This window comes from Nicotiana sylvestris, chromosome 7 (genome assembly GCF_000393655.2).
Source record: "Nicotiana sylvestris chromosome 7, ASM39365v2, whole genome shotgun sequence".
Taxonomy (NCBI): Eukaryota; Viridiplantae; Streptophyta; class Magnoliopsida; order Solanales; family Solanaceae; genus Nicotiana; species Nicotiana sylvestris.
Window position 1 is genome coordinate 96,645,599 of NC_091063.1, and position 20,835 is coordinate 96,666,433.

Below are 20,835 nucleotides of genomic sequence, written 5' to 3' on the forward strand. Positions count from 1 at the left end.
TACTTGAAAGCATGTCTTTATTCATATACTGTGAACGAGCTGAATATGGAAGTTTTCTCTGAGTTATTATTGTTATTCTCACTGTGATATTAGTGTTGTCATTATATTGATTCTGACTGTATCATTCTAAGCTCGCCACTTCTTTCAACCAGAGGTTAGTCCTATTATTTATTGAGAATATTAGGTTGGTTGTACTCATACTACACTCTGCACTTGGTGTCCAGATCCAGGTACATGTGGACGTGGTAATTACTATATTGTTGCCAGCGCTTGCTTGGAGACTTCGAGGTAGCTGCTGTGACGTCCGCAGACCTTGACTTTCCTTCCATTCATGATTTTCTATACTGTTCTATTATCCAGACAATTTTAATAGAGTTTATTTATTTTGAGATGCTGTAGTGCTTATGTACTCGATGACACCAGATTTTGGAATGGTTGTGGTAGAGTTACATTTGTTTTATCAGTTATTATGAGATTTTCTGCAGTTGATCTTATAAAAATCATATTCGTATTCAAATGCTTATTTGTTATATGATTGTCGGCTTGCCTAGTAAATGTGTTAGGCACTGTCCCACAAGTTGGGATTTTGGGTCGTGACAAGTTGGTATCAGAGCACTAGGTTACTTAGGTCTCACGAGTATTAGTATTAGTAGAGTCTTGCGGATTGGTACAGAGACATCTATACTTATCTTCGAGAGGCTACAAAACTATTAGGAAACTTCACTTTTTTGTACTCTTATCGTGCGGAATTGTTGATTCTAGAAACTAAACTTTTGTTATTCTATTCTCTCACAGTTGGTGATGAGACATGCGATTGTAGTAGGTGGACGACCACTAGTACCATTAGCTAGGGCCGTGAGAGGCCGGAGGCCGAGGTGTGGCTCATACTACAGCTAGGGTAGCACCTGTGGAGCCACTAGTTTCTCCAGCTGAGGAGCATATACTAGATGTTGAGCCGGTGGGACCAGCTCAAGCACCATATGTTCCCATTATGATCCCAAGACTTTAGGAGGCTTTGTCCAAGGCATTGACTGTATGCATGAGCCTTTCTCAGGCGGTTTCAGTTCTGGCTACACCAGCCACTTCGCAGGCCGAGGGAGGTGCTCAGACTCCCGTCATCCTACTCTAGAGAAGATAGCTTAGGGACTCTAGACACCGGGGGTACTACCAGCGTAGTCAGTTATAGCTACGCGATCCTAGGTTGGCCCACTTGTGAAGGATGAAGAGCAGAAGAGACTGGAATCTCTATAGGAACTAGTCCCTTATATTTCGCACATAGGAGATCGAGACACAGCCCCAGGGCTATGGGGAAAGATGTAGATCGATCGCCCTAGATAGACAACTACATAGAGGGTCTCTACTAGTCTATATATTCTTTTATTTCGTTCCCCCCGTAAGAAAAATATTACAACCTATGAGGTCTGCAAGTTTCACATCTAAGTAATACCCGAAGAGGATGCTCAAGATTTTATAGACATGTGCCAATGGATCCTTCGAACGACAGGTATTTTGGAGACCAGTGGAGTCTCATTCACTACCTTTCAGCTGACAGGGGCAACCTACAGATGGTGGTAGGCCTATGATTTGAGCATGCCAGTCGGTGCTGCACCACTTACATGGCATGAGTTCTCAGTTCTCTTTTTAGAAAAGTTTGTTCCACAGGCTCGCAAAGAGGAGTTGCGTAGGCAGTTTGACTAGCTACGCCAAGAGGGTATGTCAGTAACTCAGTATGATATGAGATTCTCAGAGTTGGCTCGTCAGGCGGTATAGTTGGTACCCACTGAGAGGGAGAGGATTAGAAGGTTCATTGATGGCTTCTATCACGACAAACTGGAGGGTCATGACTAGCACCCGAGCCATACTTACCGAGCACCAACGTACATTTTATCTAACCTTCGTTATTATCTTTAAGGGCCGACGAGATCAATATAAATGATAGACATGGATCATGAACAACCAACAATGAAAGATAATGGAATGAACATACGTAACATAGGATGACTAGACGGTCAATGAACTATATATAAGGTATGAGCTACCATGTTACCATGAAAGACTATAAAAAAAAATCAGCCGACAAGGGATACAAAACCATACATGAGTCGACACCTGTCTATGAGCCTCTAAAGGAACATAAGTACTAAAAAATTGCTGGAACAGGGTCCCGACATACCCATAATGTCTATAACAAAATTCATACCAAGACCACGACAAGTACGGAGAAGGGATCTCGCCAATAACCACTGAACTGGGCAATCTACTATGGTGGAGGAGCTGTATCTACCCGTCCATCAGGACCTGCAGCACGACATGCAACATCCACAAACGAAAAGGACGTCAGTATGAATAAAGTACTGACTATGTAAGGTAGGAAAGCATAAGTATGAACAGTAATGTAAACAGGGATAGAGAATATACATCCTGTAACACCTAGATACCTCTAAGGGCTACTGACATGAAATGCATGACACACACACACACACACACACACACACACACACACACACACACACACACACACACATATATATATATATATATAAACTTTTAAAACATATGCCTCTGTGGGCATCATCATCATCATCATATCATACCCGGCCGTAATAGGCTCAGTAAAATGTACTCGGCCATCATAAGGCTCGATAGAATTGTACCTGACCACGTGGAGCTCGGTAAAACCCAACTAATCTATAGTTGCACAATAGGTGTCGTACCCGGCCGACGATAGGGCGACTCGGTAGAGTAAAATAAATACATATATATAATGCATGCTGGACTTATTGGAATCACATTCTGGACCTTTCGGAGTGACGTAAGGTCGGTATCCTCTATACACGTTATTAGGACTAACTCTTCATCATGATTTTTATAAGAATCAGAAAGTACCAACAACATTGATAATATAAGAATAAGAGAAGCAACATCAACATCAATCGCTCCATAAGAAGGGAAACAATGTAAGTACTGCTAGCTTCTAAGAGTAGAGTATCTTTAGAAGCTCGTTCATTACATTATGTACAATTGGAGTCGTGCAAAAGAAGGAAAGGGATATCCTCACATACCTTGTATATACTGCCCAATTTGAAGCTATGCAAATGTCACGACTCCTTAGTCTACAATAAGAAAAATGATACTATCGTTATCGTTTAAGCGTCGTAAATATTATATATCAATCACAACCTATTTTACGATAAAACGGACAACAACTCCCCTATTTATAAGACTTCCCACAAGTAAAAACAATCACAAAACATCCCAAACAACATCAACAATAATCATATTGATCCTCCCAAAATAGTCCACCAACAAACAACATTACTACCAATCTTTCGATATATATTTCACAAGTTCTAGTTTCAATGACTTAGCCGTAACTTGGATAATCTTAAATACATGTAGAGTAAGAGGTTACTTACCTTCAAATATAAAGAAAAACTCCAATTTGGGATTAATTGTCCACGAAATATCCCTCCAATGCTGCCACAAGAACAAGAAAGCGAAACTAGCAATCAATTAGGGTTTTCCGGCACTAGAATCATTTTAGAAGTCTTGAAATCACCTAGGGTTGATATTAAAAACTTGAGGGAATATTTACAGAACATAAACCCCTTAAAAAACCACCCACACGAGCTGGAACAACACAGAAATGAACAACAACAAGAAGAATAAGAAACTTCCTAGCGCCATGGGATTCCCGACACCTGATATGTGTTATTTGCTCTTTGTTTGGGTCTTGGCTCATGAGAGAAACTTGAGAGAATGTTTTTAGGGTTCTAAGGTCTGAATACACTGAAAAATAATGACATAAAATGGGGTGAGGCATATTATATCTATCCATATGTCTTAAACTACCTATGTGGGCCCCATAGAGAGCTACTTGGCGCAGTCTCACAAAAATATGAATATCTCTCTACTCCGATATCGTATTGATGAACGGTTAAATGCGTTGGAAACTAGACGCATAGATATTATATTTTGTGTGTAGATAACCCCATAATTCTAACTAAATTGGGAGAAAAGCTTAGTAATATTTGACCTAAAGTTTAAGTAAAATTATGAACGTATGTTGCAACAACGTTTGTCGACTTTTGTTTCATAATTTATTTGACTTCAAGACTTATGATAGGGATATTATATGATTCAAATACCTCAAAATATGACCTCTTTAGTATATTAAGAACATCTAGGTTTACTCGAAAATATGGGTTACAACATCCTTGATTCATTTAACTTCTAATACTTGTTAACCACTTTTATACACACTTGTATCATTTAAGACCAATATGATTAACTTCTTATAATCTTAAAGATAATCTCTTCATGGATTTACATTAATTACCTTACGACATTAACTAACGTATATGAATACGGGTTGTAACAGCCTCAACTATGGATTGCGTTTCATTATGACTCGAGAGATTGCAACAGGTATGAGGTTTGATGAGGTGGTTGATATTGCTAGATGTCTAGAGTTGGTTCGCAGTCAGGAGTGTGAGAAGAGGGAGGACAAGATGCCTCGTGGTTCGGGTGGTTTTGAGTAATGCCTCATCTAGAGTATAGTCCCACCACCGCAGAGGTCGTTCCTATAGGCCCGCTTAGATGGCTTGTCCGATTTATCATGGTACATCTACTAACCATGGTTCATGTGCTACTCATCCAGGTCAGTTATCTTTCAGTTCCCTCCCAGCTCAAAGTTCATTCCATGCTCCATCAATTCAGGGTTCGTGTGCTAGGTTCTTCGAGTGGTTATTCTGGTTCTCAAGGTCCAATTTAGTCCTCGCTGCCATTATGGGATCAAGGTTGCTTCAATTATGGAGAGTTATGGCATGTGAGGTGGTATTGTCCTCGTCTTATGGGAGTCCAGTTTAGCAGAGAGGTCAGGCTTGAGTTCTACTTCAGTTGCTTAACTAACCGCTCAATCAGCTCGGGGTAGGACTCAGGCAGCTCGAGGTTGCCCTAGAGGGGAGGTCGATCAGGTGGTGGTCAGTCTCGATGCTATTCTTTTCCCACTAAGCCAGAGGCTATTTCTTCAAACGCAGTGAACACATGTATTGTTTCAGTATGCCACAAAGATTCTTCCTTATTATATGACCTTGGTTCCACTTATTTATATGTATCACCATACATTGCTCTTTATTTGGATATGCCCCTTGATTAATTAGTTGTGTATGATCATGTATCTACGCCGATGGGTAAATTTATTAATGTGGATTGTATGTATCGGCCATGTGTGGTGACTGTTGAGGGATTGGAGATGAGAATTGATCTTTTACTGCTTAGTATGGTTGATTTTGACGTGGTTCTAAGCATGGATTAGTTGTCACCATGTCATGCTATTCTAGATTGTCATGCTAAGATTGTGACGTTGGTGATGCTGGGGTTCCCTAGGATTGAGTGGAGAGGTTCTTTGGACTATGTTTCCAATAGAGTGATTTCATATTTAAAGGCTCAATTGATGGTTGGGAAGGGATGTCTAGCATATTTGTCATTTGTGAGGGATGCTGGTGCTGATACTCCTACCATTGAGTATGTTCCAATAGTGCGAGACTTTCCGGATGTGTTTCCTATAGACCTGTGGGGCACGCCACCCGACAACGACATTGATTTTGGTATTGACTTGGTGTTGGGCACTCAGTATATCTTTATTCCTTCATATCGTATGGAACCACAAAAGTTGAAGGAATTGGAAGAGCAGCTTCAGGAGCTACTTGATAAGGGATGCATTAGGCCTAGTGTGTCACCTTGGGGTGAACTAGTTCTTTTTGTGAATAAGAATGATGGTACTATGCGGATATGCATTGATAATAGGCAGTGGAAGAATGTTACAATTAAAAACAAGTACCCACTACCGCTCATTGATGACTTATTTGACTAGCTTTAGGATGCGAGAGTGTTCTCTAAGATTGATTTGAGGTATGGGTATCACCAGTTAAAGATTCGGGATTCTTATATTCTGAAGGAAGCATTCAGGACCCAGTATGGCCATTACGCATTCCTTGTGATGTCTTTTGGGATGACCAATGCCCCAACAATATTTATGCATCTAATGAACAGTGTATTTCTGCCATATCTTGATTCGTTTCTCATAGTATTCATTGATGATATATGGGTGTACTTACGCAACCAGGAGGAGCATGTGCAACATCTAAGGGTTGTACTACATACATTGAGGGAGAAGAAGCTTTATGCTTAATTCTCCAAGTGTGGGCTCTGGTTTGATTCTGTGGCATTCTTGGGGAACATGGTGTCCAATGAGGGAATCAAGGTAGATCTGAAGAAAATTGAGACAGTTCATAGTTGGCCTAGACTATCTTCAACTACTGAGATTCGGAGTTTTCTTGGCTTTGACTTATATTATCGTCGTTTTGTGGACGGTTTCTCATCCATTGTTGAACCTTTGACTAGATTGACCCAGAAGGGTGCCCTATTTAGGTAGTCTGATAAGTGTGAGGAGACCTTTCAGAAGCTCAAGACTACCTTGACCACAACCCTAGTTCTAGATTTGCCTTCAATATCGGGTTCATATACGGTTTATTGTGATTCTTCTCGAATATGTATTGGGTGTGTCTTGATGTCGGAAGTTAGGGTGATTGCTTATGCTTCACGCCAGTTGAAGCCCCATGAGAAGAATTACCCCATTCATGATTTAGAGTTGGCATCCATTATCCATTCATTAAAAATTTGGAGACATTATCTCTACGTCATGTCTTATGAGGCATTTACAATTCATCAAAGTCTACATCAATTGTTCAAGCAGTAGGATCAAAATTTGAGGCATCAGAGATAGCTGGAGTTGTTAAAAGACTATGATATCATTATTTTATATCATTCCTGGAAGGCCAATGTGGTGGCCGATGCCTTAAGTAGTATGGCAGTGAGCATGGATAGCCTTGCATATATTCAATTGGTGAGAGACTGCTAGCATCAGATGTTCAGGCTTTGGCTAATTAGTTCATGAGGTTTGATATTTCGGAGCCTAGTCGGGTTCTAGCTTCTGTGGTTTCTCGGTCTTCTTTGTATGAGCGCATCAGAGAGCCTTAGTATGATGACCTCCATTTGCTTTTCCTTAAGGGCGTGGTACAACACGATGTTGCCAATGAGGTTTCTGTTGGAGATGATGGAGTGTTGCGGATGCGGGGTCATATTTGTGTGCCCAATGTGGATTGGTTACGTGAGTTGATTCTTGAGGAGGCCCACATTTTGCTTATTCCTTTCATCCGGGTGCCGTGAAGATGTATCAGAACTTGAGGTAGCACTAATTGTGGAGAAGAATGAAGAAATATATAATGAAGTATGTGGCTTGGTGCTTGAACTGTCAGCAGGTGAAGTACAAGCCTCAAAGGCCGGGTGGTTTGCTTCAGTGACTTGAGATTCCTGAGTGAAAATAGAAGTGGGTTACCATGGACTTCGTTGTGGGGCTCCCACAAACTTTGGGGAAATTCGATATAATTTGTGTGATTGTGGACTAGTTGACTAAGTTCGAGCACTTCATTCCGGTTGTAACTACCTATTTTTTTGAGGGGTTGGATGAGATGTATATCCGCGATATTTTTTGTCTTCACGGTGTGTCGGTGTCTATCATTTCTAATCGGGGCACGTAGTTTACATTGCAGTTTTGGAGAGTAGTGCATCGAGAGTTGGGACACGGGTTGAGTTGAGTACAACATTCCACCCTAGAACAACAGATAGTCTGAGCACATCATTCACATATTGGAGGATATGCTACATGCTTGTGTTATGAATTTTGGAGGTTCTTGAGATTAGTTTCTACCACTTGTAGAGTTTGCCTACAACTACAACTACCAATTAAGTATTAGGATGGATCCTTATGAGACCCTATATAGGAGGCAGTGTCGTTCTCCCATTGGTTGGTTTTACTCGGGAGGAGGCTAGATTGTTGGGCATGGATTTGGTTCAGGATGCCTTGGAAAAGGTCAGGTTGATTCAGGATCGGCTTCGCACAGTTTAGTCTAGACATAAGGGTTAAGCCGATCAGAAGGTTTGTGATGTTGCATATATGGTAGGAGAGAAGGAATTGCTCAGAGTATCACCCATGAAGGGTGTGATGAGGTTCGTGAAGAAGGGAAAGTTGAGCCCTCGGTATATTGCCCCTTTTGAGATGCTTGAGAGGATTGGATACATGGTCTACAAGCTTGCATCACCACCGAGTCTATTAAGTGTTCACCCAGTTTTTCATTTTCCCATGCTTCCGAAGTATTATGGTAATCCATTTTATGTTATGGATTTCAACACAGTTCAGTTAGATGGGAATTTGACTTATGATGTGGAGCCGGCGGCCATTTTGGATCGGCAGGTTCGAAAGTTAAGATCAAAGAATATAGCTTCAGTGAAAGTTTAGTGAAGAGGTCAGCTAGTTGAGGAGGCTACTTGCAAGACTGAGCGGGAGATGTAGAGCAGCTATCCACACCTATTTGAGACTCCAGGTATGATTCTACACTCATAAATGGACGGACTTAGAGAATGTAATGACCCAACCAATCATTTTGAGTATTATAGCCCCGTTCCCCCATTTATTGCTTAATCTATGTTTATTTGTGGTTATGTAACTTGCAGGGGTTGTTGGTTTGGTTTCGGGGATATTTCAAAATGAATTGGGACATTAACTCCCAAGGTTGGAAGCTAAAGTCGAAAGAGCTGACCGGATATTAACTTTATATACATTCTGCCTAGCACTTCAGCATCTGTGGTTCTCATTACGCATCTGCAGGTCCGCATCTGCGCAAAATATTCCGCTTCTGCTGAATCTCATTAAAAGAGCATTTTGCTTTTACGGTTGCCTGAGCTCACCTGCGGTCATCGCAGATGCGGGGACCAAACTGCACCTGCGACCCTAGCTGCACACCTGCACTACATAACCGCTTTTGAGTACCTCTCACATGCGGTCCCAATCCACAGGTGCGGAAATGACAGAAGCAGTAGCTTCAGCTGCCCAAACCAAGGTCCAATCTTTCCGTTAACTATCCGAATTCATCCCGAGGCCCTAGGGACCTCAACCAAAAATACCAACAAGTCATATACCACTATTCAAACTTATTCAAACCTTCGGAACACTCCAAACAATATCAAAACACCAAATCACCCTCGAATTCAAGCCTACGAACTCCTAAATTTTGAATTCCACAAACGATGCCTAAACCTATCAAACCTTGTCCGAATGACCTGAAACATTGCACACACATCACAAATGACACTACAGACCTACTTCAATTTCCAGAATTTCATTCCGACCCCGATATCAAAATTTCCACTGCCGACTGAGAAAGGCCAAAATTCTAATTTGCCAATTCAAGCCCTAATCGACCACGAACCTCCGAATTACATTCCAAACATGCTCCTAAGTTCAAAATCACCTAACGGAGCTATCTGGACCATCACAATTCACATCCAAGATCATCTACTCATAAGTCAACATCCTGTTGGCATTTTCCAACTTAACTTCAAAATGGAAGACTAAGTGTCTCATTCCTCTCCAAAACAACTCTGAATCAGAACCAACCAACTCGATACCATACAATACATCTGAATAACACATAAAGAAGCAGAAATAGGGAAAACGGGGCTATAACTCATGAAACGACCGGCCAGGTCGTTACATCCTCCCCTTCTTAAACAAATGTTCGTCCTCGAACAAGTACAAAAACATACCTGAAGCCTCAAATAGGTGTGGATATTAGCTCCGCATCTCCTGCTCAGTCTCCCAAGTAGCCTACTCCACGGGCCGACCTCTCCACTGCGCTTTTACGCTATATCGTTTGACCTCAATTTTCAGACCTGCCGCTCCTTAATAGCCACTGGCTCCACATCATACGTCAAATCACCGTCTAGCTGAACCGTACTGAAATCCAAAACATGAGACGGATGGCTAATATACTTCCGGAGAATAGAAACATGAAATACCGGATCCACCTCAACAAGCTAAGTGGCAAAGCGAGCTCATAAGCTACCTCCCCAATCCTCTGAAGCACCTCAAAAGGCCCAATAAACCAATGGCTCAACTTGCCCTTCTTCCCAAATCTCATAACACTCTTTATGGGTGAAACCTTCAATAGAACCTTCTCTCTAACCATGTAAGACACATCACAGACCTTCCTGTCAGCATAACTCTTTTGTCTTGACTGCACTGTACAAAGTCGCTCCTGAATCACTTTCACCTTGTCCAAATCCTCCTATACCAAGTTTGTAAGTCTGGCCTCGCCCCACTCAAACCACCCTATTGGAGATCTACATTGTCTCCCATATAAAGCCTTATATGGAGCCATCTGAATACTCTACTGATAACTGTTGTTGTAAGCAAACTCCGCGAGCGGTAGAAACTGGTCCCATGAAACCCCAAAATCAATGACACAAGCACGCACATGTCCTCCAATATCTGAATAGTGTGCTCGGACTGCCCGTCCATCTAAGGGTGAAAAGTTATGCTCAACTCAACCAGACTACCCAACTCTCACTGCATGGCCCTCCAAAACTACAATGTAAACTGAGTACCTCTATCTGAAATGATGGAAACTGGGACACCATGCAGGCGTACAATATCTTGGATATAAATCTCTGCTAACCGCTCTGAAGAATAGGTAAAACACACAAGAATGAAGTGTGCGAACTTGGTCAGCCGATCCACAATCGCCCAAATAGCATCGAACTTCCTCAAAGTTTGTGGGAGTCCAAATACAAGATCCATAGTGATCCTCTCCCACTTCCACTCTGGAATATCCATCCGCTGAAGCAAGCCACCAAGTCTTTGATGCTCATATTTCACCTGCTGACAATTGAGACACCGAGCTACAAACCCCACTATATCCTTCTTCATTCTCTTCCACCAATAGTGCTGCCTCAAATCCTGGTACATCTTCGCGGCACCCAGATGTATGGAATACCGCGAGCTTTGGGCCTTCTCAAGAATCAACTCCCAAAGCCTATCTACATTGGGCACACATATCTGGCCATGCATCCTTAATACACCATCATCACAAATAGTCACATCTTTGGCATCGCTGTGCTGAGCTCTGTCCTTGAGGATAAGCAAATGAGGATCGCCATACTGGCTCTCTCTGATACGATCAAACAAGGATGACCGAGAAACCACTCAAGCTAAGATCCGACTGGCCTCCGAAATATCTAGCCTCACAAACCGATTGGCCAAAGCATGAACATACACTTTAAGAGGTCTCTCACCAACACGAATAAATGCCAAACTTCCCATACTCACCGCCTTCCTACTCAAGGCATCGGCCACCATATTGGCCTTTCCCGGATGACACAAGTTACTAATATCATAGTCCTTTTGTAGCTCCAACCATCTCCACTGCCTCAAATTGAGGTCCATATGCTTGAACAAGTGCCGGAGGCTACGATGATTAGTAAATACCTCACAAGACACACCATAGAGATAATGCCTCCAAATCTTCAACGCGTGAACAATGGAAGCCAACTCCAAATCATGAACAAGGTAGTTCTTCTCATGGGGCTTCAACTGATGTGAAGCATAAGCAATCACTCAACCCTCTTGCATCAACACAAACCAGATGCCGATCCGAGAAGCATCACAATATATCGTATAAGAATCCGAAGCTGATGGAAAAACTAACACTGGAGCCGTGATCAAGGCAGTCTTGAGCTTCTTAAAGCTCGCCTCATACTCATCCGACCACCTGAAAGGAGAACCCTTTTGAGTCAACTTGGTCAAGGGTGATGCTATAGATGAAAATCCCTAAACGAACCGATGGTAGCAACTTGCCAAACCTAGAAAGGTAAGAATCTCTATGGCTGAGGACGATTTGGGCCAACTCTGAACCGCCTATATCTTCTTCTGATCAACTTGAATACCCTCACTGAACACCACATGCCCTAAGAAAGTCACTGAATTGAGCCAAAACTCACACGTGGTGAACTTATCGTAATGTTTCTCCTCCCTCGACCACTTGAATACAACTCTCAAATGCTCGGCATGCTTCTCCTCACTACGCGAGTACACCAGAATATCATCAATGAATACAATATCAAATGAGTCGAGATAAGGCTGAAACACGTTGTTCATAAAATGCATGAATGCTGTTGGGGCATTGGTCAGCCCAAAAGACATCACAAGGAACTCATAATGACTGTATCGAGTCCTGATAGCTGTCATAAGAATGTTTGAGTCCCTGATCTTCAATTGGTGATACCCTAACCGGTGATCAATCTTGGAGAATACTCTCGCTCCCTAAAGCTGGGGAAATAAATCATCAATATGAGGCAAATGATACTTGTTCTTGATTGTGACTTTGTTCAACTGCCTGTAATCAATGCACATCCTCATTGTGCCATTCTTCTTCTTCACAAGTAGAACAGGTTCACCCCAAGGCGACACACAGGTCGAATAAACCCCCTATCAAGGAGTTCCTAAAGCTGCTCATTCAATTCCTTCAACTTCGCCGGTGCCATACGATACAGTGGAGTATAAATGGGCTGAGTGCCCGTCACTAAATCAATAACAAAGTCAATATCCCTGTCCGATGGCATGCCCGGTAGGTCTGCAGGAAACACATCCGGGACGTCCCTCACTACCGGAACTGAATCGATACTAGGAGTGTCTGCACTGACATCCGTTACAAATGCCAAATAAGAAAGACAACCCTTTCCAACCATTCGTTGGGCCTTCAAGTATGAAATCACCCTACTGGAAACATAATCCGTCGAACCTCGCCACTCAATCCATGACACCCACGGCATATCCAACGTCATTGTCTTAACATGACAGTCCAAAATAGCATCACATGGAGATAACCAATCCATGCCTAATATAACATCAAAATCAACCATACTAAGCAACAAGAGGTCAATTCGGGAATCTAAACCCCCAATAATCACCACACAAGCCCGATATATGCGGTCCATAACAATAGTATTGCCTATCGGGGTAGACACACGAACAGATGAAACAAGAGACTCGTGGGGCGTATCCAAATAATGAGCAAAATATGATGACACATATGAAAAAGTGGAATCAGGGTTAAATAATGCAGAGGCATCTCGGTGGCAGACCGAGACAATACATGTAATCACAGCATCTGAAACAATAACATATGTTCTGGCTGGGAGTGCATAAAAACGGGCCTGACTACCACCTGATCGTCCTCCCCCTTTAGGACGACCCCTAGCTGACTAACCTCCACCCTGAGCTGGCTGGGCGGGTGGTGACGTCCAAATCAACTACTAAAAAGTAAATGGACAGGTCACATGCAATATAATTTACCCAACTATGAGTCGGATTCGAATCCCACAGAGAACAATATGTAGGCGATTAGGAATGTAAGAGAATTCTCACTTATCACGCAATGCCAAACACTAAGAATTGATTTGAGAAATGTTTTATATCTAAATGCGGAAATGTAAACTAACCTAGAAAGCAAGTAAAATGATCAATGGCTACAAGTATGGATGCATCGGGAATTATACTCAAGTAACGATCCAATGTATTTCATGATTTTACAGATATGAGTGAGTCTATGTTAATTATCCACAGATAATAATTCTTAATTAGCTTCTCCCTAAGACTAACAAGGCTTCCTAGTTGAATTATCTCTAAAACAATTAAGAGATTAAGCACACTCGGAATGGGTACAAGCAGTTCAATGAGAGTTAAAACCTCAAGTTCTTGTTAATTAATCTTTCCCAACCCCAAATTATCTTTTCCAAAATTAATTCGGAATTAATGGGCGAGTCTTAAGGTTAGATAATCCCTTTGGAAACATTAAAGAACAAGAATAATTAAAGAAATAACAACTCACTTCGTAAAAAGATAAAAATCATTCAATACATAAGCACAACAAGGTATTTAATCTACACTTTAAACATGAATATTTCCATAAACAAGATTCAAGTGTTGGATAAAATACTACACACTTAAATATTCAATACAAAGAAAGGAAATGAAGAAATAAACATAAATGGGTAAGAAATCCTTAACCACAAGCTTGAAATCTTCAAAACCCAAGTGTGTGTGCAAACCCTAGCTTCAAGACATGTTTTTCTCTAGTCTATGCAGCTGAAAATAAGCCAAAGATCTCCAAAGATCTTCTTGGACGAGTATAAAAATAGTTTGGGAATGAGAAAATGTGAAATGCCTAATTTGCCCAGGTCTAATGCCCGTTGACCGCATCTGCGGATGAATTCACGCAGATGCAGTTCCGCAGATGCAAATACCTTATCACAGAAGCAAAATATTGAAATATGCTTGACACCACAGATACAGACTCGAAAAGCGCAAATGCTCTACCGCAGAAGCGGAAAACCACTCGCAGATGCGGTTCCTGAGAAAAGGCCCAGCTCCGTAGATGCGCGTCCACTCACGCAGATGCGAGGTCGCTTCTGCGACCACTCTTCCGCAGATGCGGAATCACTTGAGAATTTTGCATTGTTTTTACCCTCTTTTGCTCAATTCCACTTCAATTCAATTCAAATCACTTTGTAGCATCATTTACCTGAAAATCTAACAATACACACCATAAATGGCCTCATATTATAGTTAAAAGACATAAAAGCTAAGGAAAAGAGACTAGATTGAGTGGTAAAATCACCACTCATCAACACCCCAACTTAAGCTTTTGCTTGTCCTCAAGTAAATCAAAACTGACACTTCAATGAGGATTTACTATTTAAAACACAAGTGGTATTGCTATTATTTACATATCACACTCTTCAATTTAAGCACCATACTTATGGATTTGGTTGGTATTAATAATTAGGCTCAAGCATGTGCATCTTTCCCGAATAACTCTCTCATTTAAAAACAACTTCAAGAATGTGCAAGGGAGTTTCAAAAAAATCAAGTGACAAGAATAAGCCTCATGAAGTGACTCAAAAGCACTACTCCACTCCATATGCTCAACTTACTCAATTTCACCAATACTTCCTAATTCATGTGCCCTCACAAGAAAGAAAGTCCCAAAATCACTATGTTTACAATACAACATAAGGGACAAATTTTCAAAGACACTCACTGTCACACAGAATTTCAAGTGTTACAACATCTCATAGCATAAGCTTGCCCTTATTTTAATTCATCGCCTATTCAAGAATGTTCGGTTGGAGATCCCATAAGGACTTTTTAAGCTTGCAATGTAGGTTTAAGAAAGGGTCGGATAAACATCTGGATACAAGTGACTTCACCCTCCTTGAACACTACTCGCATTTGTCTTTCTTTTTGCACTTTGTTTCTTTTCAAACCACATATCCTCATTGGCATCTAGTTACCAACATAGAACCACCTTAAATACATCTCTAATTTTCTTCAAAACTCCATAATTTATATACATACAAAGGTTTCTCTTTCTTTTATACACATTTTTTTCTTTTGGAGCTTGAATAATATAATATGAACACTTTGAGGTATATGTTCCTACACTCAATGTACAACCTTACCAATTTCCACATTGACATCACACCCCCAACTTAGGCTATTATCCTCATTCTCAATGTTCAAGGAGGGACGGGTTCAAAAGAGGGAATTATTTTACAAAAGGGGAAAGGTTTGTAATGAGGTGGCCAAAGAAAAGGTTAAAGGCTCAAATAAGGTACCAGTAATATTATTCATGCAATGGTAGGTTTGAAAGGCTAAAACGGTTTTGCAAATAACACAAAGAATGCCTAAGATCATCGCTCCAACCAAACATACTATCATTAGCCTTGAAAGACCAACCAGGCAAGTTCTCGATGATAGAAGTAAACAAAAGATTTATTTTTACAAACACTAACACACATGGCACATGAATTAGTCAAGATGTATCAATTTCATTTTCTAACAAGAACATCTAGAGCAATATTTTTTAAACTAGTGGGCAAAGAGTCACTAAAAGAGCCAAAACTATGCAACTTACTTGGTTTAGTTCAAAACCAAAATTCGAAGGGGTATTCGTAATTCACATTTCACATACACGAGACTAATTTTATTAGTACCAAATAATCCAAAAGTCTCCTCCTATAAAAACAGGACTAATTCCCTTAAAAAAGTTGTCACGCCATCTATCATAGGGAAAAGTCACTCGGTTCAATTCAAAATTGTTCCTTGGGAAAGAACCGTAGCATGAAGAAAACCCAAGGAAATATTACTGAGGAAATAAAAAATAAATGAACAAAACTACTAAAGAGGATACTAAGATAAAAGTGACTACTAAAGAAAATAAATAACGAAAAAAATAAAAATAGGCTAATCATACCAAGCTCAGCAAGATCACCTGCTGCACAAAATAGCCCTGCAAGGGCACACAATATCCATAGCACAAAAATAAGCCCGACAAGGGCACGCAATATCCATAGTAACAAAATAAGCCCGGAAAGGGCACACAAAATCATAACATGAATATAGTATACTCTTACAGCCACCCCCAATTAAAAACATTGCAGTGTCCTCATTGCTTAATATCAAAAATAAAGCATAAATAGTTTGAGGGTCTCCCTGAGGTCTGCATCAGACTAGCAGACTGTGGGAGGATGGCTGATCAATGCTGTGCTGAACTAGTGGCCTCATTAGCATCAGTCTCATCATCATCATCATCACCACCACCATCACCAGCATCATATGACATGAAAGAATACTCCTCCCTATCATCTTTGTCCGCCACTAGTATCTTCTTGCCTGGTTTCCCCATTTGAAGATGGACTTTATGCCTCTCCACATTTTTATCATGAATTTTCTCTTCTTCTTCTCCTTCTCGAAGTCCGACTGGAAATCTGCATGTGACTTGGCCAAGTTATTGTAGGCTGACTCAAGTCTGGTCACTGATGCTGCCATCTTCTCATGAGAATCTTTCTAACTCTTCTGCGTATCTAAGTAACACTTCATCTCGTCTCTGGAGAAGCACAAAGGCCCAAGCTGGGAGGATGAAGGCCCATTCAGAAGTTGTGACACTAAATCCCGAAAAGATGCAAGCTCGGAGTTTAGCACCCCATATGGTCCCTCAGGTGCAACTTCCTGTGAAGATGACTCTAAACCAACAGCCGTGGTAGTGACCTTCCTTTTCTTGCTCTTGACTGCACTACCCTCTCCTATCACTCTCAGTGGATGAAAAGGTTTATCAGCTGGTAGCCATCGATCGGTGCTACGCGCCTCAACCTCTGCTCTCATACATAGCTGTGTGATCAATGAAGGGAACATCATCCCTGCATCCTTATCCCGCAAATACTCACTCAGCTCCTGCAGGATATAGTAACCGACATTCACAGGAATGCCGTCCAGGAGGCATGCAATAATCAAAGTCCTGGTGTAGGAGACATCTGAGACATTTCCACAAGGAGACACCCTGTTGCATAGGATGTATAGCCACATTTTTGCTTCAGCTGTGAAGTCAATTGACCTCAAACTTTTTCTCCTGTTTCCCCATTTGGATCTCATGCTTGGAGGGTAGAGTTTGGAGATAAGCCACTCCCCATTGTCACACCGATATTTCTCTTGCACCGGCTCCATTGGATAATTGTGAATCCCAAGAGTGTCATTTATCTATTCTATCCCAAACATTACCAATTTTCCTCTAATGATGAGTTGTGGGCTGGCAAAGTCTGTGCGCTTAAGGTTAGCATAGAATTTGCGAACCCACTCCTTATTAGCTTTGCATGGAGTGCGAATGAAGCATGACCATTCGGAGGTGTGAAGACTGGCACAGAAATCTGGGAGCTTCTCAGCCAATTTTTCTTCGTTGATCCCTTTTTCTAGCACTATCCTTTTGTTGATGAGGTTGTCATAATATCTACGATGACAGTCAGTCGACATGAAATGAGATTCATCAAATGTTTCCTCAATCTCCTCCTCAATTTCATGTTGTTGTTGGGCATTTTTGCTCATGTTCGGGTCCATTTTAGCGCAAAGTACCTTCATAAAATCAAAACAAAGTTAGTCGGGCAATAGAATCATGTTAGGATAAAGAATCAGGTTGAACGGGCCCGGGAGGGACTTGCTGCAAAGCTACTGGAATTGTGCAATCTTCCCAGCTTTCGCATCTGTAAAACAGTTACCGCATGAGCGGTTTCGCTTCTGTGGAATTTTGACCGCATCCGCGGTTTTACCTAGTTTGGCCTCAATCGCACCTGCGAAAAAATTATCGTAGGTGCGATACTGCATTTGCGGAACATTAATCACATCTGCGGTGTTCGTCAAATTTTTCAACTGCCCAAATTTTTTTCATTTTTCAATTTTAAACCCGATATTAGCACCTAATTTATACTCAAGATTTCTAAATTACTGCAGTACATGAAACTCTGATTCTAATGAGACTGACTTTGTGGTACTTAGCAAGAAAATTTCTTTTAAACCTTTTGTCGAACACCTTGCAAGCAGTGTAAAAAGACCTTTTCTTTACACAATTTGGGTACTCAGATTTCCCACAATTTTTATTCGATACTAACAATGCACACACATGAATCTCTCAATCAATTTTCCTCACCCTATTTTCACACAAATCAGAGGGGAATGGGGAACACAGCCATGGCAGGCCTTAAGCACAGAAGATGGAGAGAAGAGAAGACAAAGGGAGAGAGGAGTAGATGAGAACTAAGAGAAAATACCTGAGTATCGTGTGAGTGCAGTAGAATTCGCAAGCAATGGAGGTTTTGGAGTGTGTTAGAGATGGGGGAGTTTAGGGCTGGGGGGAGCAGTGTTCATAGAATACCTGATGAAATGAGATTTCTAATTTTTAAAACCTGCTCGATTGCCGCATTTGCGGTTATTTTCCGCATCTGCGGCGCTGCTTATGCGGCCACTGGCCACTTCTACGATATGAAGCGCATCTGCGGTTGGAAACCCACTTCTACGAGAACTCTTCTGCGGTCAAATATCCACAGATGCGGTTACACCAGAAGATTGATGTACAGATTCTGCAGCTACTGGTTTTAGCCCTCTGGATCACTTCGACCTGCTCAAATCACCTCCAAAAAATCTAAAACTTGGCAGATTAGTTACAAATAATATTCTAAGCTATTTAAAAAAAAAGAAAATTTCAAAAAATGACCAGTTTTTCTGAAAAACACACGATGTGTTGCCTCCCACCAAGCGCCGCATTTAACGTCGTGGAATGACGCAACTCAACTTTATCACTTTTCTCGCCACTTGGATGATATGAACTTTGCACCTACCTTGGAATCAAGCTTGTGACCATGAGCGATGGGGGGGGTGGTAAGTCGATGATCAAGCCAAGCCTTAAATTCTTCATTTTGCACTTATTGGCTCTCATGTGAGGAATGTCATTTTGCTTTCTTGTTCCCTCAAATTGTAGGATGTATGGTATGAGTTTTTCCTCCTTGCATTCCTTCATTGATTCGTGTAGTTCAACTTCCATATCACCACACAATTCAAATGTTGAAAAATGCTTGGAATGTGACTTCAAACCTCCAACTTGTAATTTTTTTCGGGATTTGACATCCTCTTTTCCCCTGGACTAGGGCCAATCTCAACAAAATTTTCATTTACATCGGTTGACTCTAATTTCATAATTTTCTTGGCATCACTAACAATCATGGAGTCGGTTGGTGGATGTTCAATTCTTGATTCCTCAAAGTAAAGCTCATTTTCTTCCTCGGAATTGGACTCTTCTTGGCTTCCTTCCACACTCTTAAGTTGGTGGGCATAGTGAGCCTCAACCGACATTTTCATTTGAGCTTCCAAAGCGTGGATATGTTCATCATTGTGAGCCAAGCCTTGTTTCACGTCCTCGAGTTCAAAGTTATGCTTCTCCTCATTTTCAAGAATGGTCTCCAACATGAGCATCATCTTCTCGGGAATCTAAGCAACAAGAGGTCCACTCGGGCATCTAAACCCCCAATAATCACCACACAAGCCCGATATATGCGGTCCACAACAATAGTATCGCCTACCGGGGTAGACATATGAACAGATGAAACAAGAGACTCGTGGGGTGTATCCAAATAATGAGCAAAATATGATGACACATATGAAAAAGTGGATCCAAGGTTAAATAATATAGACGCATATCGGTGGAAGACTGAGACAAAACCTGTAATCACAGCATCTGAAACAATAGCATATGGTCTTGCTGTGAGTGCATAAAAACGAGCCTGACCACCACCTAATCGTCCTCACCCTCTAGGGTGACCCCTAGCTGACTGACCTGCACCCCGAGCTAGCTGGGCGGGTGGTGACGTCCAAATCCACTACTAAAAAGTAAATGACACGGTCGCAAGCAATATAATTTACCCAACTATGAGTCAGGGTCGAATCCCACAGAGAACAATATGTAGGTGATTAGGAATGTATGAGAATTCTCACTTATCGCGCAATGCCAAACACTAAGAATTGATTTGAGAAAATGTTTTATATCTAAATGCTAAAATGTAAACTAACCTAGAAAGCAAGTAAAATGATCAATGGCTACAAGTATGGATGCATCGGGAATTACACTCAAGTAATGATCCAATGTATTTCACGATTTTACAAATATGAGTGAGTCTATGTTAATTAGCCATGGATAATAATTCTTAATTAGCTTCTCCCGAAGACTAACAAGACTTCCTAATTGAATTATCCCTAAAACAATTAAGAGATTAAGCACACCCGGAATGGCTTCAAGTAGTTCAATCCTAGACCTAGGTAGAATCTATAAAATGAGGGTTAAAACCTCATGTTCTTGTTAATTAATCTTTCCCAACCCCAAATTATCTTTTCCAAAATTAATTCGGAGTTAATGGGTGAGTCCTAGGGTTAGCTAATCCCTTTGGAAACATTAAAGAACAAGAATAATTAAAGAAACAACAACTCACTTCGTAAAAAGATAAAAATCATTCAATATATAAGCACCACAAGGTATTTAATCCATACTTTAAACATGAATA

The 20,835-nt window shown here is 41.1% G+C and overlaps 1 protein-coding gene across 1 annotated transcript; it reads left to right on the forward strand.

Annotated features, from left to right (window-relative positions):
• The first annotated feature begins 8,017 nt into the window (after window positions 1–8,017).
• Window positions 8,018–8,359, forward strand: LOC138873478 (uncharacterized). Its single transcript, XM_070151948.1, has one exon. The coding sequence runs from the start codon at window positions 8,018–8,020 to the stop codon at window positions 8,357–8,359; it is 342 nt and encodes a 113-aa protein (XP_070008049.1).
• Window positions 8,360–20,835: the final 12,476 nt, after the last annotated feature.

Bases quoted from the DNA above. Each gene is read 5' to 3' on its own strand.
- LOC138873478 (XM_070151948.1), top strand. From the start codon at position 8,018: ATGGTAGGAGAGAAGGAATTGCTCAGAGTATCACCCATGAAGGGTGTG.